Source organism: Rhinatrema bivittatum, chromosome 9, assembly GCF_901001135.1.
Source record: "Rhinatrema bivittatum chromosome 9, aRhiBiv1.1, whole genome shotgun sequence".
NCBI classification, from domain to species: domain Eukaryota; kingdom Metazoa; phylum Chordata; class Amphibia; order Gymnophiona; family Rhinatrematidae; genus Rhinatrema; species Rhinatrema bivittatum.
The window spans coordinates 22,017,037-22,044,108 of NC_042623.1; the positions used below are offsets into that span (position 1 = coordinate 22,017,037).

General features: G+C 42.1%; 1 protein-coding gene across 1 annotated transcript in view; it reads right to left on the bottom strand.

The window, feature by feature from the left end:
- The window catches only part of CHCHD3 (coiled-coil-helix-coiled-coil-helix domain containing 3), a 522,566-nt gene extending 496,012 nt beyond the window's left edge, over window positions 1-26,554 (bottom strand). Inside the window, exons 1-2 of the mRNA XM_029615341.1 lie at window positions 26,291-26,554; window positions 19,739-19,859 (exon numbers count right to left, since the gene is read on the bottom strand). Of these exons, the coding sequence (XP_029471201.1) occupies window positions 19,739-19,859; window positions 26,291-26,371 (202 nt within the window). The 5' untranslated portion in view covers window positions 26,372-26,554. The remainder of the gene's footprint in view (window positions 1-19,738; window positions 19,860-26,290) is intronic.
- Window positions 26,555-27,072: the final 518 nt, after the last annotated feature.

The following is a 27,072-nucleotide window of genomic DNA, read 5'->3' on the forward strand; positions in this document are numbered from 1 at the left end:
CAGTCCAGTGTTAACTATGCTGAGTTCATACGGTCCAAGAATCTTCACAGTAATTCGTTAGAGATTTCTGGAAATTTTATTCCAAATATAAAAATTTTAATATGAAAAAAACGGCATTGTTCCTGGAGAATCCTTCAGCAGAAAAGATCGTCAGATTCCTATTCATGCTGATGCTGTCATGCAGTCATGTGACTTCCATGGGAAGTGCTTGTTTTTCATGCATGATAATTTTCTATAGGCAGCTTGGAGGACCTATTGAGGTTTTCAAGGCATGAATCCACCGTTCATCACATCTGCCTTACAAGAGGAGGTTGGCTTTATTATCTTACACCTGCAGCTGCAGGCTTTATCCAAGTGTCACCGAAGCTCTTCATCAGTTGTCAGAGCAGGCGTGCTCTGTGAGGCTTCTCTTAAAGGCAGCCACTCAAAAACATCCAAAAAAGATTTCCTTTTCAGCAGCAGAAAGTAAACACTTTTCCTTTGAACGTGTACATTGAGACCTTTCCAGAAGGATGAATATTTCAAGCATTTATTTCAATGGAATCACCAACAGCGCTAAATTAAAAAGTGCTCACAAAAAAAAAACAACTTACCTCTATTGAATAAGGCTGTCGAGGGGGTTATGCATGATCAGCAATCACATCTGCCGTCTTATGTATCTTACCCATGCCTGTCAACTGACTTCTTACTATATACAAAGCACTACCTGCGTACTGAACCCAACAATTCTAAAATACAAGAAACATGCCAGTCATGAACAAATGTATCATGAAGACTGTTGCAGCTGTTAAAACAAATATTATATGAATGTTACTTTGGGGGATGACTCCAGACTGGTAGAAAAAAGGAACACTGCATATGTAGAAAACTGGTAAATGAAACTTGTGTTAAGCAATTTTCCTGACAACATGTAACAGAACCTTTTTTTTTTTTTTATTTACATATTAATAAATTCATGCAAGTCTCCTGAAAAATACAGTTGGATCCAGTACATTTGGTTTACATTGTACCAGCTATGGATGCTGCAGTCCTCTGTTCTCACTGGCTTTGACTGTCCCAAAGCAAAGAACATCAAGCAGCATTGTCTGAATTATCAAGAAGGCTCCTCACTTAGTAAAAATGTTGCTAGCAGTAATTTATGGGTTTGACAGATGCTTGGTTTTGATTGATTGTAAATATTACTACTCACACCATAAGGCTTGGGGATAACTGCACGGAGCAGCAGTTACTATCCTCGAGAGAAACATTGGAGGCATCCTGCACAGAGCGGCAGATACTACCATAAGAAGCTTGCTGGGCAGACTGGATGGGCCATCTGATCCTTTACTGTCATCATTACTATGTTACTATGACTGCTACCACATCCTGGAGGCCTCGTTTTCAAAGGAACTTTGAGGTAGAAGGAAAATGGAGGCACCCGTGTCCCATGAATTTGAAGGGCGACTCTCAAATGCCTGCAGGTAGTCACAAAGTCTGCAGGTAACTTCTATCTGGACATCTACTTTCCATTTGAAAATGCTTTGGGGGAAATACCCCCAGAGATTTGGACCCCCTTTTTCAGTCACAAACAATGCATGGCATTTTATAAATGCAAACTTCCCGCGCCCTTTTGCACTCTCACATTTGATGCATTCTGTTATGTGCCAATGATGTTCCATATCTTTCTCACTTATCTATTATTCCCTCAGTTTAAGTGCTGATATAACGTTCTTTTATATGAACCAGCAATGCACATGTAAAAATAAAATAAAATCATCATGACGAAGATTTACTCCAAAAGAAAGATGAGGCATCTGTTAGAGGAGTAGCCCTAGTCAGAAGCACAGACAGACCTTTTTTAATATTATCAACATTAACCCATGTTTAAATTGGAGTGACTCTTCAACCATACATCCCGCAGAGAGCCCTAAGATCACAAAACAAAGGACTTCTAAAGGTGCCCACAATACGGAACACAAACCTAACACAAGTAAGAGACAGGATGTTTTCCATAGCGGACCCTAGACAATGGAACTCTCTCCCAGAGTCTCTACGCCAGATAACAGAAAACGTTTCAAACGAGAACTAAAAGCATGGCTCTTTACAAATGCATACGAACTAACGAAAAACTCCAGTATGCCAATAACATAGTTGTCGGAACATTAGACTATGTTAAACTGAGCAATAAGTATTGAGTGATGTAAAATGTGTTGACCCAACAACCATAAGCTGATATCTGTTATTGTAAACCGTTGTGACCGATTTTGGAACGACTGTATATAAAATTCTTAAATAAATTTAAAATGTGACCCCAGTTACAGATGTGAGGGTCCAGAAACGGAGCTTCAGAATCTTCGGAAATAAAAGGTTAACAAAAAAGATGACACATAAGCAGTATTTGAGAAGATAAATGTGAAGGAGAAGGGTAGTTGAGGGGGATAGCAAGGTGACGGACAGTAGAATTTTATTGGATCAGAATGGGTTAAGAAATTAAGTCTGTCCTTTTTTTGTCAGCTTCAAAGTCTCTGATCATTTTCATTTCAAAAGTCTAACATTCCTCAACTGTTTTCAGTTTTCCTTTAGTCAGCCTGGTCATGAGGTCCTTGTTGCAGTGGTCTGGTTTTGGTCCTCTCTGTAGTGTTTGATTGTGTGTGAGCCAAATTTAACGTCTGGCCTGGCTCAGCTTCTTCACATTTTCTGCACTGAGTAATATACACTAGAGCTGGGCTTCCCAAACCTGTCCTGGGGACCCCACAGCCGGGTTTTCAGGATATCCGCAATGAATATGCACGAGATTAATTTGCATATTCCGAGTCTCCGTGGTATGCAAACGTATCTCATGCATATTCATTGCGGATATCCTGAAAACCCGACTGGCTGTGGGGTCCCCAGGACAGGTTTGGGAAGCCCTGCACTGGAGAAAGAGGAGCATGAGTAGGACCCCATCTGTTTTTCCCAAGTGGGCGAATACGGACTCCTGCAATATGTGCTGGCATAGCCTGTAGCACAGTGCATTGCAGGAGTACGTTACATTTTCTTTTTCTGGCTTTTTATTCATTTTGGCTTCAGATTAAGCAGTTGCTGGAAGGCCATCTTCTGCTCATCCTTTTCTGAACTGAGGAAAGGAGGAATAGCTCCCAAAAGCCTAGACCAAAAAATGTATTGTTAGTCCAATAAAAAGGTATCACCTTACTTTCTTTTGTTTTTTTGTTAACCTTTATCCGTGTGTATTCAAGTGGACTAACAGCAGCCAGTCTACTTACTGGAGAATCTTGTTCTCTGCAGCCCACCGCTTCCATTAGTTCATCATATCTACTTGCTTTTCTCTCACTTTTTTTTTTTCCTGTGTTGAAAATTAAATCAAGAGAGATGGGCATCCCCCCGTGTCAATCACTGGCACCGCTTCAGGCCAAAGGAAAAAAAACGTGAAGCGGGGCTGTCAAATTCCTGTTTAACGGGACAAGCTGAATTTTTTATGCATCTTTATTGCTGCCAAATATATAAATGCAAACAGAAAAAGGGACTTAATGGCAGATGTACTAGTGTTTAAATTCACTCTTCTTCAAACTTCTCTCCATTTATTTTCCCTTAGATGTCACCTATTAAAGATAATGGATAGGTCTTCACATCTTTATTCTTCCTGAAAAGGGCAGTTTGTTTAAATCTGTCTAGCATGATTTCCTAGGGAAAAAGAAAAAAAGCTTCTCAAACACCCAGAACTATGAATACCTATTTGCTGACAATTTATAAGGCAGTAAAAAAAAAAAACCAACAGTGTTACTTTGTTGAAAGGAAAGTGTTCACGTCTGTTACCATATGTGGACAGTTTTGTCTGTAGTATGCTTTTTATATATATGTTTATATTTTACCCCATCCCAGCAGATAATAGCAATTGGTACTTTTCAATTATTTGATGCATTTGACGTGGCTTTGAAAGACTTAATTTGTGTTGAGAGAAAACAGTCATTTTATGTTTTAATTTACGTGTCACTCTCTTCTAAAAAAGGACCCAGTGCGACTTACAGTAACGTATACATCAATACAATAAGAAAACATAAAATACAACAACTGAAAATAGCAGATGCAATAACATGTAAATCCAAATAACAAGAGGCAAGAACTCTCCACTCCGGAACCCTCTTTTCAGAAGTGGTCAGGACAACTTACCCACTCACTCACGCCCGACTGAGCTCCTAAAGGGACCAAGTGGACACTATTCTAGCAAGAGCAAAAACAGGGCCACCTTTTGCTACTTTGGTGTCTGAGTGGTATTCTTATTTCTTTGTTAACGTCTGACATTTTATCCTCGTCTTCTTTGATGTTTTTGAATAACATGGTAGAATATAGTGCTCAAAAAGACAGCGACAATGCATTTAGCCCAGTAAATAAAAGATACTGCCTACAACTTGTTTGTTCATCTTCATTTCACTACTCCTAAGGAGACGAAGGCTGCAACCGCCCTACTCATTGGGGAATTAAGTTTGCCAACAACCTAATTTCTCTTTTCATGCTAATTCCCCCACAACATTTTTTCACAATTGAACAATTGCCAAAATGAAGCATTATTGCCTGTTCACTTCACAAATGAACATTCTTCCCAGATTAATCTAGATTTTTTTCAAGCTCTTCTAATGAACACTCTTTAGACATAAGTGATTTCTTCACAGAACATTAGAAACTCCACGCTGGGTGAGACCAAAGATCCATCAAGCTCAACATCCTGTCTACGACAGTGGCCAATTCAGATCACAAGTACCCAATGCAATCCCCAAGTCTAGATCCAATCCTTCTTGCTCATAACCAGGGGTAAGCAACAGTTTTCCCAAGTCTACACGACTAATAGTAGTTTATGGATTTTTCTCTCCTGGAACCTGACCTATCCCTTTTTGAAATCAGCTACAACAACTGCTTTCACCACATAATGGTAATGCAGGAACTACCAAGCTTTCACTGACTGAGTGACGGCTGCAGCCCAGGTACCAATGATTTCATTGCGCTGTGCTTCCTGGATCTCTTCTCAGTCGGTTGCAACTCTAAAGGGGACACAATGGGACTGGGGGTTGGGTTCCATGTGGGAATTTAATCTACTTTGGATAAATGCACATAAAATCACTGCTGGGTAGATTAGATGGGCCTTTTGGTCTTTATCTTCTGTCATTTATTATGTTACTATGCATATTCTGATAACAAATTCCATAGTTTAATTGTTGTGACAGCATAATCAGCCAGAGGTGTGACCCCCAAAGCCAAGAGCGGGCAGTGAACAAACAGGACAGAGACAGACATCTTCTCCCTCATCAGCCACATTCCCCTTGGACTGAGCCCTCAAGTGTTGGTGGCTGGCAGGACATGGACAGGAAAGTAGGAAATACTAGGCACACACAAAGGCAAACAGAATGCAAACTGAAGACATGAAGGCAAGCACAGAAGCAGGGCAGGCCCACTAAGGGAGAACTGGGATACACGAAGCAATCTAGGATCAAAGAGGAACACTGGATACATGAAGCAATATAGGAGTAAACAGGAACACGAAATACAGGACCATGAAGTAGGACCAAGTAGAGGTCCAAACATAGGACTGAATCGAAGGCCAAGCTCTGGCAAAGGCAACCTGTAAAGCATGGAATACAACTGTATCCAAATAAGAATAATATGGCCACCAGGAAGAGGTTTAGGCCAGAGAGCTGGGAGAAATGAACAGATAGTCCAAGGGGCCTACAGCGGCCCTCTGCTGGTAGGAGGCAAGAGCTATCCATCAGGGCCTCACAACTGTACACTGCATGAAAAAATACTCTTTCAGATTTGTTTTAAATATACTACCTATTAGCTTCATGAAGCATCATCTAGTCCTATTACTATTTGAAAGAGTAAATCATTGTTCCCTGTTCCACTCTACTCGTGGTTTTGGAGACCTCTATCATATCTCCTCTCAGGCTTAAGATCTTTAATCTGTTTAGTCTCACCTCACAGGGGAACAGTTCTATCCCTTCTATCATTTTAGTTGCCCTTCTCTTTATCTTTACTTCCGCTGTATCTTTTTTTATATGGGGCAACCAAAATTGCACACTATGGGCCGGATTTTAAAAGCCCTGCACATGTAAATCCGGCCAGATTTACGCTCGCAGGGCACTCGCGCGCCGGCGCACCTATAGCCCCGGGATGCACGTAAGTCCCAGGGCTTCGTAAAAGGAGCGGGAGGGGGCGTGTCCAGGTCAGGGGGCGGTTCAGGGCGGGCCAGCCCCTGGGTCAGGTGATTGCGCGCCAGCAGCCCGCTGGCACGCGCAGATTTACACCTTCTTTCGGCAGGCGTAAATCTGCCAACAAAGGTAGGGGGGGGTTAGGGAGGGGAAGGTGAGGGGAGGTGGAAGGAAAGTTCCCTCCAAGGCCGCTCTGATTTCGGAGCGGCCTCGGAGGGAACAGGCAGCGCGCGCCGGCTTCGGCACGCGCCGACCTCGGCGCGCTCAGGTTGCACAAATGTGCACCCCCTGCTCGCACCGACCCCGGATTTTATAAGATACGCGCGTATCTTATATAATCCAGCGTACTTTTGTTCGCGCCTGGTGCACGAACAAAAGTACGCGAGCGTGTAAATTTATAAAATCTACCCCTATGCCAAGTCTTTCTGGTCTGGAGAGATTCCCCAGAACATTCAAAAATGTCTTCTTTTGATCTATAATCAGGAAGGTCTAATGACTCCACATGTCCATAACCGAATGCTTTCATCTTAAAGAATACAAGTACTGTGCATAAAGGGGCGGATTTTCAGAGCCCTGCTCGCCTAAATCCGCCCAAAACCGGGCGGATTTAGGCGAGCAGGGCCCTGCGCGCCGGTGAGCCTATTTTACATAGGCCTACCGGCGCGCGCAGAGCCCCGGGACTCGCGTAAGTCCCGGGGTTCTCCGAGGGAGGCGTGTCGGGGGCGAGTCGGGGGGCAGGCCCAGTCGTCGCGGCGTTTCGGGGGCGTGTCGGCAGCGTTTTGGGGATGGGTACGGGGGCGTGGCTACGGCCTGGGGCGGTCCGGGGGCGTGGCCGCGCCCTCCGTACCCGCCCCCAGGTCGCGGCCCGCTCGCGCGCGGGGATTTACTTCTCCCTCCGGGAGACGTAAATCCCCGGAGAAAGGTAAGGGGGCGGTGTAGACAGGGCCGGGCGGGTGGGTTAGGTAGAGGAAGGGAGGGGAAGGTGAGGGGAGGGCGTTAGAGGATTCCCTCCAAGGCCGCTCCGATTTCGGAGCGGCCTTGGAGGGAACGGGGGTAGGCTGCGCGGCTCGGCGCGCACCGGCTATACAAAATCGATAGCCTTGCGCGCGCCGATCCAGGTTTTTAGCAGATACGCGCGGCTCCGCGCGTATCTACTAAAATCCAGCGTACTTTTGTTTGCGCCTGGAGCGCAAACAAAAGTAGGCCTATTCGCGGAGTCTGAAAATCCGCCCCAAACTGAGCAGATTCCAATAAATACATTTTCATGGATTCCTCTTAAGGCTGCTAGACCCTGAGATAAACATACTAATCCATTTCTTGTGTTCACCCTAGAAAACTGGGACAATGCACTAACCCCTGAGCCCCAACTCAGCCTGAGCCCCAAAATGGGAACATCTCAGGAGAGTTTATTAGGACCCAACCTTCCTCAATTTCCAAATTACTTTCCAGGAAGCTAAAGAGTCTGAAATATATTAAGTTCTGTAAGGTAGACACTTCACTGTGTCAAACGACATTAGGGGCACTGCAGCAAAGCTGATCACGGTCTCATTTGTACTCCAGCACAGGGTGAATATTGTGCATCTATAACTCTATCTCAGTCAGCGATAACACAATATTCTTTGAGAGTACGAAACCCTGGGGGAAAAACACAGGGTGAGACATACTACTAGAGCAATGACACAGAGCCACTGAAAGCACTGTGTACAAATTAAGGTACATTTCTTTAAAAGTCTTGTATAAATGGTTTCTCTCACCATTTTAATTATTTGACTTTTTCAAAACAGATTTTCACAAGGACAGACAAATGATTTTGCTCAAAGATCCAGATATTCTAGAAAACATTCATTGGTCACATTGAAGATACATGATGAAACACACTGACTTCTATCAAGTTTACTCTTTAAGAGACACTCATCACACATTTACTAGCTGCAGAAAAAAAGGTTCTATGACATATGGTATTACAGATATTGCTTTTTTCAAATCTGGATTACAGTAATTCCTTATTCTTAGGGCTGCCAAAATATACTTTACAATATATATGGATGATACTGGGACTAAGTGCTCAAGATACAGTATCGCAATATCTTCAATTTATTGCGATACTGTAACTTGGGCACTTAGTTCCAATATCATCAATATGGATATCAGCTAGTCAAACGTTTCTTCTAAAGCCCAAATACCAAACAAGATCCTACAGTTCTTGCTCCATTTATTTTTCTGTTTCACCAACCTTCCCTATATTTGCTGAGTTTTTTTCATGGCGTTTGCTGTGACATGGTTATTACCGTTAACAAGAAGTTCCACCCAGAACTAAAGCAGACTATTTACCAGGACACACACATGCACAGTCCACATCAAAAAAAAAAATCCACTCCTGTCACAGTCCTCATGTCTTCAAAACGTATGTGTATAGGACACCAAACAAAAGAGTTACCAGGGGGACCCAAACACAGCAATCTCATAAGCCTTCACTTCCTTCGGAAAGTAGACTAAAACCCATTAGTACCATTAGTAGATACCTGTAAGATATATGTATCTCAATTGTAAACTTTTTCCCTATGCAATGTATGTACCTGCTGTGGATGTGTAGCTTTACAATGACTAAAGTTTAAGTTACAAATAAAACCCTCCAAACTTTGTGAGAAGCATCAGAAAAATATCAAGAGTGATAGGGAATGTGCTCTGCAACTAGAAAGATAAACAGCTCAATTCCTGATCTAAGAGAAGGTTAACACAAGAACAGCAACGAGTCTTCTCCTCACCCCCCTCTCAATGACCTGTTTGCTTTTACATAAAGATTTCACTGCCAAAAGAAACATACTGCAGATTGGATTTATCATTGGAAAAATCTGCTGTATGTAAAAGTAATTACGATGTGACAAAAGTAATTAGGGCAGCAGAAAACATCAAGCAACAGTGGCCTCCTCCATAAAAAAAGCCTGCTAATCTTTTAGTTCGGGTTTACAGATGTGGAACTGTCACAAATAAATTGACTAGCTGTTTCTGAGCCGTTAAATCCATGCAACTGTGACCTCCAGTCAATGTCACTTTGGCACCTGGTAACTTGTTGACCCATGCACATGCATCAGCCTCACCGTGCACTTACTGGAAGATGAGCAGCAGCAGTATCTTGGTATGAGTTACTTCATTAAGGGACTACAATAAATGTCACTTGTGATTTTTCAAAGCACTTAAACACTGATTTCTACTAAACACTATGCAGTCAATTTTGTTTTAACTGTTAAACTGCCTTCTGCACTTTTTTTTTTTTTTTACAGTTTCATCTCTGCAAACAGAATGGGCCTGATTTTTCAAACAATTTTGTCACAAACACCAAAAAAAGGGAAAAGTCCAAAAACCTTTGGACTTTTAATTTTGTGACTCGAGTGATATGGTAAAACAACACAACAGTTTTCTGCCATGGGGGAACTACTTCAAAAAAACAGTGACTTTCATTTGATGAAAGATATTTTGTTCTTGCTTTTGGCAATCCCACACAATAATCATAATTTCCACACTCAGTTCCTTAAACGAAGTGCTGCAAGCAGTAGCACTGGGTGGAGAGGAAAAAGTCACTCTCATTCTCTTACGTTATTATTGCACCAACACGAACGTGGTATTAAAGGGCACACTTCCTTTGGACCTGGTACTAACCCAACAGACTAGCATGGCATCAGAAGATCATCTGCCCCCTAAGCAGGTATTAAACCAGTGCTCCTGGACAGTGTAAAGAGGCACGCTCTCGTCACAGACGGTACTTATCCAATGTGCCAGCATAGCCCTCCAATACTGTCCTGAATCAATCTCCAGCAGGATATCAAGGGCATGTTTCCCTTTAAGCATCCCCAGAAAAGCACTAGAGCAGTGGTTCCCAACCTGGGGTCCGTGAGAACATCACAGGGGGTCCTCTACCAGAAGGGAGGCAACCAAAGTGCTACTGCTGAGAATTAGAGCAGGTTGGCCTCACCTCATTCTCCTGTGACCTAATCCCATGCCAAGGGGAAGACTGCAGCCCCAAGAAGCCAAACTGGCATAGAGAGCAGCCGATTGCCACGTTGAAGAGTACGAAGCTGCACCAAAAGGAGGAGGGGACGAATGCTGCCACCATCACCTTCAACAGCTGCTGCGGCTTCACACAACCAGAGGCGGCAGCAAGCAATATTAAATTGTGTACATTACAAATAATTCCAGGCTAATTTCGCTGACATTAAGATGCACGGTACAGGTAACAGACTTTTAAGTCAAAAGGCTTGATTAAAATGGCTAATTTTGACTTCCTGGAAATCCTCTAACGCTCCCCCATATTGGCAATGGCAAAATGAGTTTCACACTATGATGCAGGTGGAAAATACTTCATCACGCTCCTCGGGACAAGAAAAAATCCCTACAGATCTGGAGTCCATATATAGTGTCGTTATCTCACCGATCCCGCAGCCTTATTCTCAACATTTAGGTATTAACGATTCGCAAGGTGACTCTAGAAAGTATTGTTGATTGTCGTAGGGGGATGGGAGGTTACATTGACATAACAATGAAAAATCTGATTCTCTGTAATTGTTACTTGGTTGACTCCAGGAACAAGTGTCAGCTGAGTACTTTGTCTGTTATAACTGTTCAATAAAAGTATTTAAAACAAACAAATAATTCCAGAATGCATGTTATTACATTAATCGGTTTTCCATAGGGCATTTGACTGTATGTAAAAATTAAAGATGCACGTGGGGGTCAGTGACATTTTTGGAGGCTGAAAAGGAGTCCATGCTCCCCAAAAGGTTGGGAACCCCTGCACTAGTGTACTTTTGTCTCTGAAGTAGTGCTGAGCCCTATCCCCATCTAAGACCAGTCCTGATACAAAGCCCTGGAATGATGTTTACGATAAGCTTCTCGCTGAGCATCAAAATGTCAACTTATCTTGGCGTCTGGGATAAATTCCAATACACGTTGCACTGATATCTACCAAGATGTTTCGAGATAAAGGAAAAAAAAATCTATTATTTCAGTACTAATCACCTATATCACAAAGGCACACAATTGCTTTGTTTTCGACTTCCTGTATAATTGATTAATCAAGACTGAATTGAATAATATGAGCACCAACTAGAGTGATAACAGAAAAGGATCCAACCGTCAGCCAGCCAGTGTCTCTAATCACTCCCATTTCTAAATGATCAGCGAAGAAAATAAGCATCCGGGCATCTTACTGTAATGCAGGGGACTTTGCAACTCTACAAACACAAGGGAAGCTTCCCCTACCTGAATCCTCCTTTTCCTTTATTCTAAAAGCAGAGGTTAAGGAGGATCCAGGGAGCACAAAAGCAGGACTGGGAGGAAAATGCACTGTTGTGAAAAGCCACCTGCTGGTGGTTTGAAACTAGAAGGGAAGTGAATGGGATTGGGGGAGAGGGGGGCAGAAGCTTCGCATTATGATTTCTCCATAGACCTTAAGGGAGAAACTGTCCCATAAAGCTGTGAGAATGATCCTGGTCTCACAGGGCACTGTCCTTCTGGCAATCCGTCAGCGATATTCATGCTGAGGAGGAGGAAGACTTCTACTGCATGGGAAAACCAGGGCTCTGAGAAATCTAGGGGGCTCAGTAAGAAAGGTATACGGCAGCCTAGCACATTTTATTTTCTTCCAATCAACTGCATAGGGCGTTCAGGAAGATGGCAGTTTCCGTAAACCAACCGTGGCAACCTTCAACAAGAACTGCTCCAAAGACAGCAAATGATCCCAGCTTTACAGCTAAGGATTTCCCATATCATCCTGACTCGGGGGAGAAGGGGGCACACTTTTTCAGGATCTGGTTCTGGGGAAACAGCAGCATTTGAATTGTTTCTGTTTAAAATAGGGATGCACTTTGGATGGCAGAGGCTATTTGCTATGCAACTGCTTATATTTTCCCTCATCCCTTGCTCAAGCACCTAAGTAGGACCTGGGACTCCCTCACACCCTGTACGCTCGGGAGCGTGCCTCTGCCCAGGAGAACGCTACTCTGTCAGGCAAACGTGTATAAAGGCCAACTGCAGGTCTGAAAAATATAACTTGAAAAAAATGTGATGCTCCCCCCAGTCTGGCAGATTTTGCTATTCACTATTTACAACTTAGAAAAGAAGGTGACGAGTCCTCCCATTTAAAACTATTTATATTTTACTGAACGTTTTCACTGTACTAGCATTTTAAGTATATAAAAACTGCATATATCTGTCTCTATAAAGCAGATTCACAGCACCAATGCTGAAAATAAACTTCCTCAATCAACTCTATTATTTAGAGTAAGAGTGAAAGGAACACTGCTATTCTTATTCTTGTATAATACTGATAACGTCTCATTGTGTGAAATATTCTTTCCTTCACAATGACTCTGCAACTCCTATTGCGCTCCTTTGTCTGTACACATAGTAGCATATTAGATGACGGCAGATAAAGACCAGTTGGCCCAGTTATTCTGATCCACACTACTTATAGATACATCTCAATTGCAGCTGTTTGACCACTTGTAGAATATCACTCCGTATCCAAGTCAGTTTTTCTCATACGCCTCACTGGCTCTCTACCATGCTGGGTAGTTAAGCATACAAAACTTCCTATCCTTAAAACAATATCCAGTTTTATAATAATCTAAACAGCTACCAAACCTAATAAGGCTGCTGCCCGAATATCTGACCAGCTAGGTAGCCTTTACTAGATGGTGGCTATCAATGACCCAGTTGAGTTTTAGGAACCTGGAACCTATGAGTTCCAATGCAGCTTTGTGACTGAGCAATCCATACTCTAAAGACAAATGCCACATAAGGTATAAAGCTGTAATGCAAATCCTAATGGGCAAATATTTTTCATCCGAGACAAACAGAGAAATCATTTAGCATATCCGAATAATCTTACCCTACTCCGTCGCTTTAACTGTTGTTATTATCCTAATCACTATGTTCCTTTAGACCTTTCTTTCTAGCAGTCTTTGCTTCCAAGTTTACTAACCCTGTTGAATGTAACTTTGTCCTTCCGTTGTAACTATGGTTTCTGTTATAGTTTCCCCTTTTCGATGTAAACCGACCTGATATGGTTCCTACCATGAAGGTCGGTATAGAAAAAGTGTTAAATAAATAAAATAAAATCTTATAACACGTCTCTTGCCAAGGGGGTAGGTTGATTCCAATTTCCACTTCTGCCTGGTTCTCTCATTCATCTCCTTTAATGATCTTTGTAACCCCACATACCGTACTTCAAGTTCCATTATCCTCAGCTCTCCTTCCCTGGTTTTTGTGATCTATAAACCACATGCTCTTATTCAATCGAAACAGCTCAGCCAAACAACGGATCAAAGAAACTAGACTGCTATTGGAAAGATAAGAGGAAAAAGCCATCCTGGGACACAGCGCAGGAGTACAATAGTGTGTGTGAAAAAGCAGCCCCAACAGCAACCAGCTACTGCCCAGACTCCAGCACTCCTGCTTTCTTCACTGAGTGAGAGCGCGCCTGTTCATTTCGGTAGCTAGGCATGGAAAGATGGTTCTGTATGGCGTTGGCTTACAGGAGGGTCTAATCTTGCACTCTCTTATATACCAGGGTTATGATAAATGTTATAGTGCCTCTGGTTGGTCTCTCTCTCACACATGCTTCCTGCTAGTCACATTAGTGGCTATAACACAATGACTGACAGTCTCCTCATTTCTCTATCCCTCCCCGGCTTCCTACATCAATTCCTTTGATTTAGACAAGTTTCCGTACTCCTCTTCTCTTAATATCCCCCACCCCAGCCCAACCCATACTGCAGAAGATCACACGTTTGCACTTTCTACCGTTTTGCCCAATTTTGACCATTCAATCATCTTTTTCAATTTCTCCCGCTATCCCTCCTAATGCCCATCTTAGTCTTGTCTCCTCAGGACATCCTCAGCTCTCTCTTCACTTTATCCTATCTTTTTTTTTTTTTTTATTTAACCACCTACTGATCTCTCAATTCTAACTCCATCCTTTCTGTCCTTAACTCAGTACTGGCCTCATCCTTTGACAACCCAACTGGCATCATGACTAAACTTCTCTCTCTGTCTCTCACACTACCAGCTATATAAAGCTGAATCTCAGTGGAAGAAAACTAGTTTTCCCATTGGCAGTCTACTTAGTTTTCAGCTCCTCCATTAATTCAGCTAGATTGAGAGTAGTTCAATCTCTCACCTGCTCTTCTGATAATAATCCTCACTAGCACTTTCCTATCTTTAGCTCACTCTTCCTTCCACCTGATGCTCCTACTCCATCCTCTCACTTATTGTTCTACATTCTTGAACCAATTATCTCATCTATCCCAGTCTGCACTTCACTGTTTCTGTTGCTAATGCTGCGGTCATATACTTCCCTAATCTCTTCCTTAACTCTGACGGAGTGCCCCTGAAAACCCTCCTTAACCAACAATGTACCAGGCATCTGGCCTGGTGCACGTTAAAATGTATAAGATAACCAGGTATCGCTATTTATTTAATTTCATTATTTTTATATACCGTCGCTCGAGGACATCACAATGGTTTACATAAATTTGTAAAAAAACATGGAAAATAAAAACATACATACATTACATTTAAAATAAAATACTAACAGAACATAAATAGTATCTTTGTAAAAGTTAAAACAATATACTATCAAATAAAACTATAAAACGAGGGTGATTATATAAAGCAAAAGAACAGAAGGCACGCGGAGTTAAAAAGAGAATCAAGGCAGACTGGAGAGTAAGAGGAGAGCGTTATGATTATGTTGCCTTCTCCTGGAGTCCCTGGGAGCAGGATTAAGAGTGCAGCCCCTGGGACTCCAGGAGAAGGCAGCTCCTGTAATATAACCTGTCCTAACTGTAAAAAGGGAAAGGCAGCCCGTTTAACGTAGCTGGCCTGCTTCTAGTGAGAAGATTGTTAATCTTTTAACTTGAAGTTGTAAGCACTGTAAATAAAGTGTTTGAAAAGCCTGATTGCTCATGCTATTTTACAGACTCATCCTCTCTTCTAATCCCAATTCTACTTCCTTTCCTATCGAGTCATTTCTCCCATTTATTCTGTCCCTATTCAGCTTTTCTCACTGGTACAATCCCCAAGCTCCGGTTTGTTCTAATCTAAAAAAACAACTTCTCTCAACCTTGACTCAGTCTCCAACTATCATCTTATTTCTATTCTCCCTTTCCTCTATAAAATCCTGAAAGACACTGTTTATACTCAAACACTGGACTTTCTTCTCACTGCTACAGACACTGACTCTTTCCAAACTGGATTGCAGCATTCTCAATCCACCGAGACTACTGTTCTTCACTTGTTTAGCCAATTGCACACAGCAAAGTGCTCTCTTCATCAGGTTCTCCTTTCTAATCTCTCCTCACATGGTCTTCCAGACACTGTCTAATGTGGTGCTCTTACCTCTTTTGGGGTGCTAAATTGCTACTTTTCTCTTTCAAGAGGCCCCTTCCTTAGCTATCTTCTAAAGGCATGCCTGGTAAAACAAGAGAGTCTTGTACATGTTGCAAATGCAAATCATCTGAGAGATCTAAAGGCTTCTGACATTCTTGTGCCTCACTGCTACAGTTATGCCTTATAATCAGGGTTTAAGTTGTGGTGGAAACAGCCTGGAACAGAGTTCCCCCACTTCTTTCGGACCTAAGAGGCAGAACCGCAGAGGTGTTCTGCTCCAATTCCTCCCCTCCAGGCAACCTGCAGGGTAGAGGAAGGGGGTTAACCTTGGGGAAATAAAGCAGAGAACAGGTCTTTCGATGAATGACATGTTCCAACTTCACACCCTCACCGTGGGATCCCCTTGCCCCACCTTCTGCCCCCTTAACAAACTGCAATCAGCACTCCCTGGCACTCAGCCTTACAATAAAGCTCCCTCAGTACATAAGTGAGATTCTCTCTCTCTCCCCTCACCCGCTGCCAAAGATCCAAAATGACAAATGACTCTTGGCAAAGAATTTCATTTATTTCAGTGCTGTAATTTCTCTCTCAGTTTTCTTCAGATGCTATAACTTCTCTTTAGTTCTATAACAATTAATACAAATTCCATTATACAAAGTATATAAGGCTCAAAATTATGTTAATTCATTTTTTAAACTTGCTCCAATGAACACAGTACACATCTAGGTGCAAGTGCAATGTAGCCCAAAGAAATGAATTACTACTATGCTGAATTGCTGCTTAACAGTAATCAGTGTAAAATGCCAATCTGAAAAACTAAAGAATAAAACCCTTGAATTACAAGGGATGAGACTATGTCATGAACTGGCAAGCCAGACAGCTTATTATTAAGAGGCTCTTAGATTTCCGAAATAAATCATCGCATTTAGCAATAGTGAAAGGCTGATGTGCATTAAACTGTTCTTTTACAGCCACCGATAACAGTAAGAATATTATATACTGAAACAGAAAGTGTTTAAAATAGTACTACTAATTACTATCCGTTAACATTTTCAGAGGGATAACAATGTTAGTCTGGTGTAGCAAAAATGACACAAGGCAAATGGCACCCTATAGACTAACCAATGTATTGAGGCCTGAGCTTTTGAGGACAGAGCCCACTTCTGTCCAATGTACTGAGGCCTGAGCTTTCGAGGACAGAGCCCACTTCTGTCCAATGTACTGAGGCCTGAGCTTTCGAGGACAGAGCCCACTTCTGTCCAATGTATTGAGGCCTGAGCTTTCGAGGACAGAGCCCACTTCTGTCCAATGTACTGAGGCCTGAGCTTTCGAGGACAGAGCCCACTTCTGTCCAATGTACTGAGGCCTGAGCTTTCGAGGACAGAGCCCACTTCTGTCCAATGTATTGAGGCCTGAGCTTTCGAGGACAGAGCCCACTTCTGTCCAATGTATTGAGGCCTGAGCTTTCGAGGACAGAGCCCACTTCTGTCCAATGTATTGAGGCCTGAGCTTTTGAGGACAGAGCCCACTTCTGTCCAATGTATTGAGGCCTGAGCTTTCGAGGACAGAGCCCAGTTCTGTCATAGAAAGCTCACACCTCAATAAACTGGTTAGTCTACAAGGTGCCACTCGCCTGGTGTCATTTTTAGTCATTAAAAAAGATACTGCCTTAGCAATAGGAAATCCCAAATTTACATTTCTAACAATTTACAGTCATTTAGTTTTGATAAATACATTTAGAGGACAATTTTCATGCTGTCCACACTGTTGCAAAGCACCTGTGGACTTTGTACCAATTTCCAAAGTGAAAGCACATGTATACTTTGAAACTTGCCTAAGGAAAAGGACTTGCAGAGGTCTGGACCTCCTTTTTCTGCAGGCACTTTTTCCAATTAAAAGAATGCACGTACTTTTAGAATTCTAAAACTAGGTGCACTGCTTTTGCACCCAACTTTAGCCCATCACTGGAATGCAGATAAAAGCACCCATGTTATGGAATAACCCGCATGCTATCTACATACAGAATGGCAACTTCCAAATAACCCATTTACCTGTAGAAATGGTTTTCAGAATCTGCCCTCCTAATATGGCTGAACATAAAAACCTTGAAACAGTCCTAAAGTCATAAATTATATCTATGAACAGTAAGCACATAAGAATATAAGACATTGCTATACTGGGTCAGACCAAGGGTCCATCAAGCCCAGCATCCTGTTTCCAACAGTGGCCAATCCAGGCCATAAGTACCTGGCAAGAACCCAAACATTAAGTAGATCCCATGCTACTGATGCCAGTAATAGCAGTGGCTATTCCCTAAGTAAACTTGATTATTTATTTATTTATTTATTTAGTGATTTTTTTTTTTTATATACCGCGGCACGTTAAAAACATCACCTCGGTTTACAATAAACAATAATTCAGCAACAGGCTTTACAGACATATTGAAATAACGTGGACATGATATATATCAAAATAACAACAAAATAAAAACAAATACAATAAACCAATGGTGATAAAATTCCCTAGTTAATGGCAAGTCTAATAATAAATGGTAGTTCATAGACCAATAAAGTCAAAGTTAGCAGTGAGAAGGAGAAAATCGGCGTGTAGCAATGATTCAGGGAGAACAGTAAAAGTAATCGGCATTTCAGAAGAGGAGAGGATCATTGAGTGTAAGCTTGTTCGAACAGCCATGTTTTGAGGTTTTGCTTAAATTTCTTATGGCAGGGTTCGAGTCGCAGGTAATAATAGCAGGTAATTGACTTCTCCTCCAAAAACTTATCCAAACCTTTTTTAAACCCAGCTACGTTAACTGCACTAACCACATCCTCTGGCAACAAATTCCAGAGCTTAATTGTGCATTGAGTGAAAAAGAATTTTCTTAGATTAGTTTTAAATGTGCTACTTGCTAACTTCATGGAGTGTCCCCTAGTCCTTTTTTTTTTGTCTTTCCCCTATTACCCCTAGAGGTCTCTGCCAATGTCACTCCTCCCCAGATGGTCGCACCTGGCCAGGGTCCCCTTACCAGCCCCAGGGTTAGGAAGATGCCTCTTCTGAGGCTCACCCTCAATGTTAGTATATCTCCAAAAAGTCAACTATACAACAGTAGGGGTTGCTACTCTAATGGCAGCCATCGTCCCTTCCTCCCTGGGCTTAAATGTGTTCAAGCTCAACTTGCCCACTGGATGGGAGATCTGAGCCTGGAACCCTTATGCCACATTGCCTGAGCCACAGAGCCAGACCCCATTACAGAGACTTTATGACTTACATTCTACTTTAGTTCTTATTTTCTGTCAAATTAAGTCAACAAATTTATCTCACCCCTGGCAAGTTAGCAAGATGCCATAGAATGAATGTTACTGGACTGGGTATGTCAATTTTCACTTTCAATCTACTTTAAAGACATACTGTCAGGGTTAGTATAATAGAAAAGAGAATGTTTTGAAAAAAAGAATCTTTGCATTCTATTACCTTTAACATCCTTTTACTGAAACCTCACATTTTTTAACATTATGATGCCTTTCCTTATTGCTGATGTAAAGCAGACGGTGTTAAATTAGTATGTCACCCAGCAATAGATATTTGTTTATAGTTTTAGAGTATTGCTAGGACTCAGCAGGAAGGGCTAGTTCCGTTCTATTAACCTGCATTTATTTGTGGATGCACCACAGCTGTAAAGAGCCATACCCATCCTCAGCTGTGGAACAGAAACCATCACAGGCTATTTAATGGAACAAATAATAAGCTGAATTCAATGCATTCCTAAATCAGAACAGCTACACACAGGAAGAACAGATATGACAGTGGATGAACAACACTGCAAATGCCTCATCTACTAAACATGCCACTATGTACCTGCGCTTGCCACTAATGAAGGCAAGATGTTAACCTACCTGGACCTTTGGTCTCACCCAGTTACGAATTTCTCATGCCATTTTAATTAAATCCACAGGAATTATTTCTTGTATACATTTTTTTTTAAATGACAAATGGACAAATCCTCTTTTCCAATGAAAACGTGCTGTTCACCAGACTGTATTACTAAATATTCAGGCATGGCGTGCGCCTTGAATATGGGCATGATTTTGTCAGTCTCCCTGGTCAAACCTCTTACTATCTGATCAGATCACACATTCACTGACACAGGTGATGCAGAAGGGGAAGTTTGGAAATACCTGCAAGGCCCACAGATGAAGCACGGTTTTGAGATGCAGATTCTTGATGAGATGGTGGCGGCTGTGGTCTTTGTACAGGTGCACTGGGCTCCTTCATACGGTTAATCACATTATCTGACAGCTAGTAAGAGAAAGAAGAATAAAAATTAAATTCATCTAGGCAAAATAAAGCTAATCCAAGCACAGTGTTTAATTTCCAGCAGGCTCTTGAGAACAGCATTATGTTGATTAAACAAAATTTCCACACCTTTTTTTGGCTCTACTATCGGCTTTTTTAGTCAAATTCCTAAGCTTCAGGCCATGCCAGTACCTCAGGGGCAGTGATGTGCACTGAGGAGGCCTTGGGTTCAATTCCCCAGTCAGGTCTTCTGCTGCCTGGGTTAGCCAGGGCTGGGAATACTGCAGTGTGACTTCCAGCCATCGCACAATGGTGACACCTATTTTCCAGATTTAGTTCCCACAACTGCAGGCTTCCAGAGGGAGTTCTTGAGCATGGCGCCCAGCCGAGAATCATCACTGCAATGACTGAACTAAGTGAGTTAGAGGGGATATGTAACCAAGAGTGGATTTACCAACAGGCAGCGTAGGCAAGTGCTTATAGACAGCCACCCTTGCCCTTGTGAATCACTTGTTTCACATCATCAGCAATGGTGCAGTCTTATCTGAACAACTGGCCAGATGGCCACTATAATCATCTTATCTTGTGTCACATCAAAGAAACATATAGAAACATAGATATGATGGCCGAAAAGGAGTCTGCCCAGCAATTTTATGGTAGTTAACTACTGCACCATACAAATCATCTTTATAGTTAGGGCCCTTGTTGGTTGCCGTTGACTCCAATTCCCTGTTACCTCTTGCCACTGAAGCAGACAGCAATGTTGGAGTTGCATGAAAAATATCAGGCTTATTGGTTAAGGGTAGTAACTGTCACACAAGCAAGTTTAGCCTCCCTCCTCCTCATGTACTCTTTTCCTCATTCCCATCCTCTAGCCTTAAGAGATCCACAGTGTTTATCCCATGCCCCTTTGAAATCTTTTACTGTTTATGTTTTCACCACCTCTTCTGGAAGGGCATTCCAGGCATCCACCACCCTCTCTGTGAAGAAATATTTCCTGACATTGCTTCTGAGTCGTCATCCCTGGAGTTTCATTTTATGACCCCTAGTTCTACTGATTTCTTTCCAATGGAAATGGTTTGTCATTGATTGTGCATCATTAAAACAGTTCAGGTATCTGAAGATCTATATCAAATCTCCCCCTGCACCTCCTCTCTTCCAGGGTATACATATTTAGGTCCTTCAACCTCTCCTCACAAGTCATTTGATGGAGACCACCCACCAATTTGGTCGCCCTTCTCTGGATCTCCTCCATCCTGTCTCTGTCCCTTTTGAGATATGGTCTCCAGAACTGAACACAGTACTCCAGATGAGGCCTCACCAGAGACCTGTACAAGGGGATTATCAACTTTTTGTTCTTATTGGTTATTTCTCTCTCAATGTAGCCCAGTATTCTTCTGGCTTTTGCTATCACCATGTCAGATTGTTTCACCATCTTCAGATCACTAGACACTATCACCCCAAGGTCCCTCTCTTGCTCCATGCACAATAGCCCTTCACCCCCCATCACATACAGCTCTTTTGGATTACCACACCCCAGATCCATCATATATGACACCTGGGGGGGGGGAAGGGGAGGAGGAGAAAGGACAACCAGCTTTTCACATGCCTAAAGGCAGCTGGAGGAATAAATCTATTGTTGGATATAATATAAGAAGGAAAAAATCCAGGTAGTTGAGAATGGAGGTTCACAGCAACATAGCAAAATAGATGAGAGTTCCAACTGAGCTGAAAGGCCAAAGCAGCAGAAGGAAACTGCAGAGCCAAAAAAAAAAATCCTAGGCCTTCTTTTTCTTCAGGTTTACTTTTCTTTCAAACAGACCACAATGTCCTATATCTGCAGTGTCAACATGTTTTGAAAACTCCATTTGGCTATTCATGGTACATTCATACATTACATATCAAAATGATATGTAATGGACGAGACCAGCACAATAATGCCTTAAGAAAATAAGAAGAAAAGAACATGCCATACTGGGTCAGAACAAGGGTCCATCAAGCCCAGCATCCTGTTTCCAACAGTGGCCAATCCAGCCCATAAGAACCTGGCAAGTACCCAAAAACTAAGTCTATTCCATGTTACCGTTGCTAGTAATAGCAGTGGTTATTAACTAAGTCAACTTAATTAATAGCAGGTAATGGACTTCTCCTCCAAGAACTTATCCAATCTTTTTTTAAACACAGCTATACTAACTGCACTAACCACATCCTCTGGCAACAAATTCCAGAGTTTAATTGTGCGTTGAGTAAAAAAGAACTTTCTCCGATTAGTTTTAAATGTGCCACATGCTAACTTCATGGAGTGCCCCCTAGTCTTTCTATTATCCAAAAGAGTAAAAAACCGATTCACATCTACCCGTTCTAGACCTCTCATGATTTTAAAACACCTCTATCATATCCCCCCTCAGCCGTCTCTTCTCCAAGCTGAAAAGTCCTAACCTCTTTAGTCTTTCCTCATAGGGGAGCTGTTCCATTCCCTTTATTTATTTATTTATTTTATTTATTTATTGGTTTTTATATACCGCCGCTTATCAAGATATCACATCGGTGTACAGAGAACATAGTAACATACGCCTTAGCGTTATACATAGAACAAGATAGTAAATAATAAAAAGACCAGAATTGTACACAGTATTCAAGGTGCAATCTCACCATGGAGCGATACAGAGGCATTATGCCATTTTCCGTTTTATTCACCATTCCCTTTCTAATAATTCCCAACATTCTGTTTCCTTTTTTGACTGCCACAGCACACTGAACCGACGATTTCCATGTGTTATCCACTATGACGCCTAGATCTCTTTCTTGGGTAGTAGCACCTAATATTTATTTATTTATTTATTTTTATTTTTTCTATACCGATATTCTTGTAGAGATACAAACCATACCGGTTTACATTTAACTTCAACTTCGCCTTATAGCGATACAGTAAACAAGTTAGCGAATTCAACAGTTTTAACAGGAAAAAGAAAAGTAACATTCTGATCTGATCATTGCATTTTAAGATCAATGGAAATTATTTATACATTTCTGATAAAAAGCTCATCAGAGGAATTGAAATACTCATCTTAAAGGGATGGAAGTAAGGTTAAATAAAGGGACTGATGAGGATAGAGGAGGGGGCAAGAGGTAGAGGGAGGGGTGGGTGAGAGGGATAGGCTGAAGAAAAAGCTAGTAGAGAGCAATGTTGTATGGAAGATAAGTTAAATGTCCTGAAAGGCTTGGCTAAATAGCCATTTTTTAGTCTCTTTTTGAAGACAGTCGGGCAGGATTGTTGTCTCAGTTCGTGTGGAAGCGCATTCCAGTGGTGTGGGCCAGCTGTTGAGAAGGCGCATTTTCTGATAGAAGTTTTGGCTTGGGGGGCGAATAGGGTTGTCTTGGTAGGCACTCCTAATAGGTTTAGAGGAGGTATGAGGTTTTAGTAGAGTGGAGGTGTTGAGGAAAGTGAGGTTGTGGATAACTTTATGGATAATCGAGAGTACCTTGAATAATATCCTGGATTTGACTGGAAGCCAGTGTAGGTTTTGAAGAGTGGGGGAGATGTGTTCCCTCCTTTTGGTATTGGTGAGAAGCCTAGCTGCAGAGTTCTGCACCATCTGAAGTGGTTTTAAAACGATGGCTGGAAGACCAAGAAGCAGAGAGTTGCAGTAGTCTAGTTTTGTCAAGATGATTGCTTGCAACACAAGTCTGAAGTCTTTGAAGTGTAGAAGTGGCTTGAGGTTTCTGAGTACTTGAAGTTTAAAAAAGCAATCTTTAGTGGTGGTGTTAACGAATTTCTTAAGGTTGAACTGATTGTCAAGGATGACCCCAAGATCTCTGACAAAAGGTGAGGGTTTTATCGTAGTGAAGGTTGGTTGGGGTGAGTTCAGGTCGTCTTGAGAAATAATGAGGATTTCAGTCTTGTTGGAATTCAACACAAGGTTGAGAGAGGAGAGTAGATTGTTGATTATTTGCAGATAGTTGTTCAAGTGATTTAAAGTATTTTGAATGGAATCGGTGATTGGAATGATTATTTGAATGTCATCTGCATAAAAGTAATGTGAGAGATTTAGCTTGGTAAGCAGGCGGCAAAGTGGGAGTAAATAAATGTTAAATAGTGTGGGTGAGAGGGAGGATCCCTGGGGAACACCCATGTTGGAGCTGACGGCTGGAGATACTTTATTGTTAATCTTGACTTTATAGAATCTATTGGACAGGAATGACTTAAACCAGCTTAGAGCTACTCCCTTGATGCCTATTTCTGCTAATCGTTCCAGTAGAGTAGAATGGTTGACCGTATCAAAGGCTGAAGATAGATCAAGTAGTGCTAGTAAGTGCTTTTGACCTTTTTCCATGTTGATAAGGATGTTGTCAGCGAGGGATAGGAGTAGAGTTTCTGTGCTAAATGATTTCCTAAATCCGTGTTGAGATGGGAAAAGGATATGATGATCCTCAAGATACTCAGCTGTTTGTTAACCACTTTTTCCATGATTTTTGCAATCATTGGTAGGTTGGCTATTGGACGGAAATGAGCTGGATCCGAAGGGGACAGATTCAGTTTTTTTAATATAGGTTTGAGAATGGCAAACTTTAGTTGGTCTGGCACTAGACCTTGGGTTAAAGAAAGGTTAATGATGTCCGAGATAGGTTTAAAGATGGAGTTTGGGATGTTAAATAGTAGATTGGTTGGAATTGGGTCAATAGGGTGCATTGCTGGTTTCAGCTTTTTAATGATGTTTTCAATTTCCAACGTTGATGTAGGTTCAAATGTTTCAAGTGATGAGTTTAGTTGTGGAGGAGTGATGGTGAGGGGAGGATGAGAAGTAGAAGGATAAGAGAGAGTGGCGGTAAGGTCTAAGATTTTTTTCTTAAAGTAGATTGAAAGTTCAATAGCTTTGTCGAGTGCTGCATCATCTGGGATGAGAGGGGGGGATGGCTTGGTGAGAGTAGAGACATACGAGAATAGGGCTTTTGAATCAAAGAAAAAGTGATTAATTATTTTAGAGAAGAAATCCCTTTTCGTTTCAAGGATGGCAGTTCTGTAAGTAGTAAGTAGAGTTTTGTATGCCGCTTGTGTTGCTGAGGATGGCGTTTTTCTCCAGATTTTTTCTTTCTTTCTGAGATGGAACCTAACATTGTGTAACTATAGCATGGGTTATTTTTCCCTATATGCATCACCTTGCACTTGTCCACATTAAATTTCATCTGCCATTTTGATGCCCAATTTTCCAGTCTCACAAGGTCTTCCTGCTTGTGATTTAACTACTCTGAACAATTTTGTATCATCTGCAAATTTGATTGCCTCACTTGTCGTATTTCTTTCCAGATCATTTATAAATATATTGAAAAGTAAGGGTCTCAATATAGATCCCTGAGGCACTCCACTGCCCACACCCTTCCACTGAGAAAATTGTCCATTTAATCCTACTCTCTGTTTCCTGTCTTTTAGCCAGTTTGTAATCCACGAAAGGACATCGCCACCTATCCCATGACTTTTTATTTTTCCTAGAAGCCTCTCAAGAGGAACTTTGTCAAATGCCTTCTGAAAATCCAAGTACACTACATCTACAGGTTCACCTTTATCCACATGCCATACTGGGTCAGACCAAGGGTCCATCAAGCCCGGCATACTGTTTCCAACAGTGGCCAATCCAGGCCATAAGAACCTGGCAAGTACACAAAAACTAAGTCTAATATAATTGAGAGTCATTAGGAGGGGCTTTTGAAAACTATAAACACCTATCTTTTCTTGTGTAAAAATCTGAATGAAGACATGAAAAATAATGGTTGTTTTAACTGCCAACTGAACTAATACATTTGCTACTCCTGATCCTTTAAAATGGAATCATTTAATTTCTACAATAGCACAGTTTGCCTAAGCTTCACAGCTACTGGGTAATTCTTCTTTAATCGGTTATAATTAAACAGATTAACATTAAATACCAAGCGCTCATGCAGGAGTAAACACTGTGGTGTACATTTTAATGTAAGGCAAGTTTAACAGAATGCATACGCAGGTTTGGATCAGCATGCAAACAGAGAATTAATTTATTCTGATCTAACAGGTTTTAATATCCCTGCTGGCACAGCCCCATATCTTTTACCACGGCCAACCGCCAAGCCCACTTCCATCAGAGGAGCAGCCCTTCACCCTTAGTACTGAGACAGCCTGATTACTGGCTTCTCTCCACTCCTTTGGAACACTGTAATAGGATCTCACATATTAAAATGTGCCCAGAGTAAGTCAGATCTATGGGTGATGTGCGATTTCTGCCTGAAGAAGTTGTAGTGCAGTTTTCCCCATCTGCTGCATCAATCCGAATATTTTAACACACGGAGGGGGCGGGTTACGTTCCCGTGACCTTCCCGTTATTGAGGCGAGCTGCGGCCTATCGCTCTGCGTGCCCTAGGCAGCCTCCTGGCGCGCGCACCCGGGCTGTCAAGCTCTCACTCACCCTGATGCCCTTCACCACCGTGATATTATCGTTCTCATCCGCCTCAAAAGAGACCCGCCGGGTACTGCCGCTCCCTCCCATCTCCGGGACTCACACGCCCTCGTTGGCAAGCAATAGGAAAGGAAAAAAAAACCCCACCACCCCTCTCCTGCGGTGGAGGACTACGGCATGAACTTCCACGACAAACTTTCCGCCTCGCGCACGCCCTGCCCCGCCGCCGGCCAGGCCTCAGCCAGCAGAGACAGTCCTCCCTTCCGGGACTCCGCAGCAAGGGCTGGCACCATTGGTCCGGGCCGCCCCTCGCGCGCCCGCCTCCCGTTCAAAGCGGCGTCCTATTGGCGGGCGGTTGTTAGGGCGACCTTGGGGCTGGGAGGCAGGAAGTTTTATTTTGGGTTGCACTAGACTAGAGGCTGTACTTGGGTGTTAGATCCTTGTGCGCGCGCTCGTCTGGCGTTCAGGTCGGAGGATAAATCTCTGGGTAATTGTGAATGAAGCCTGATTCCAATTAAACTGGAAGCGGAAAGGAGCAGGAGTAAACAGCCAGGTTAAAAAAATAAAAAGTACTCTTACTACAACAGGAGAGTATCACTTATCCGGTTTTGTTTTTTGCAAACCTTTATTTCTGTTTTAGCTGTACTTGTTTGAAATAGGTAAGGGGTGAAAGCCAGGAAAGGAGATTGTTTTAAAAAAAAAAAAAGGCAAAAATAGAAGGTCATACTAATGTAACCCTCTTTTAAAATGAAATGCATATTTACCCTGGCATCCCTGCTTCACATCCCCAG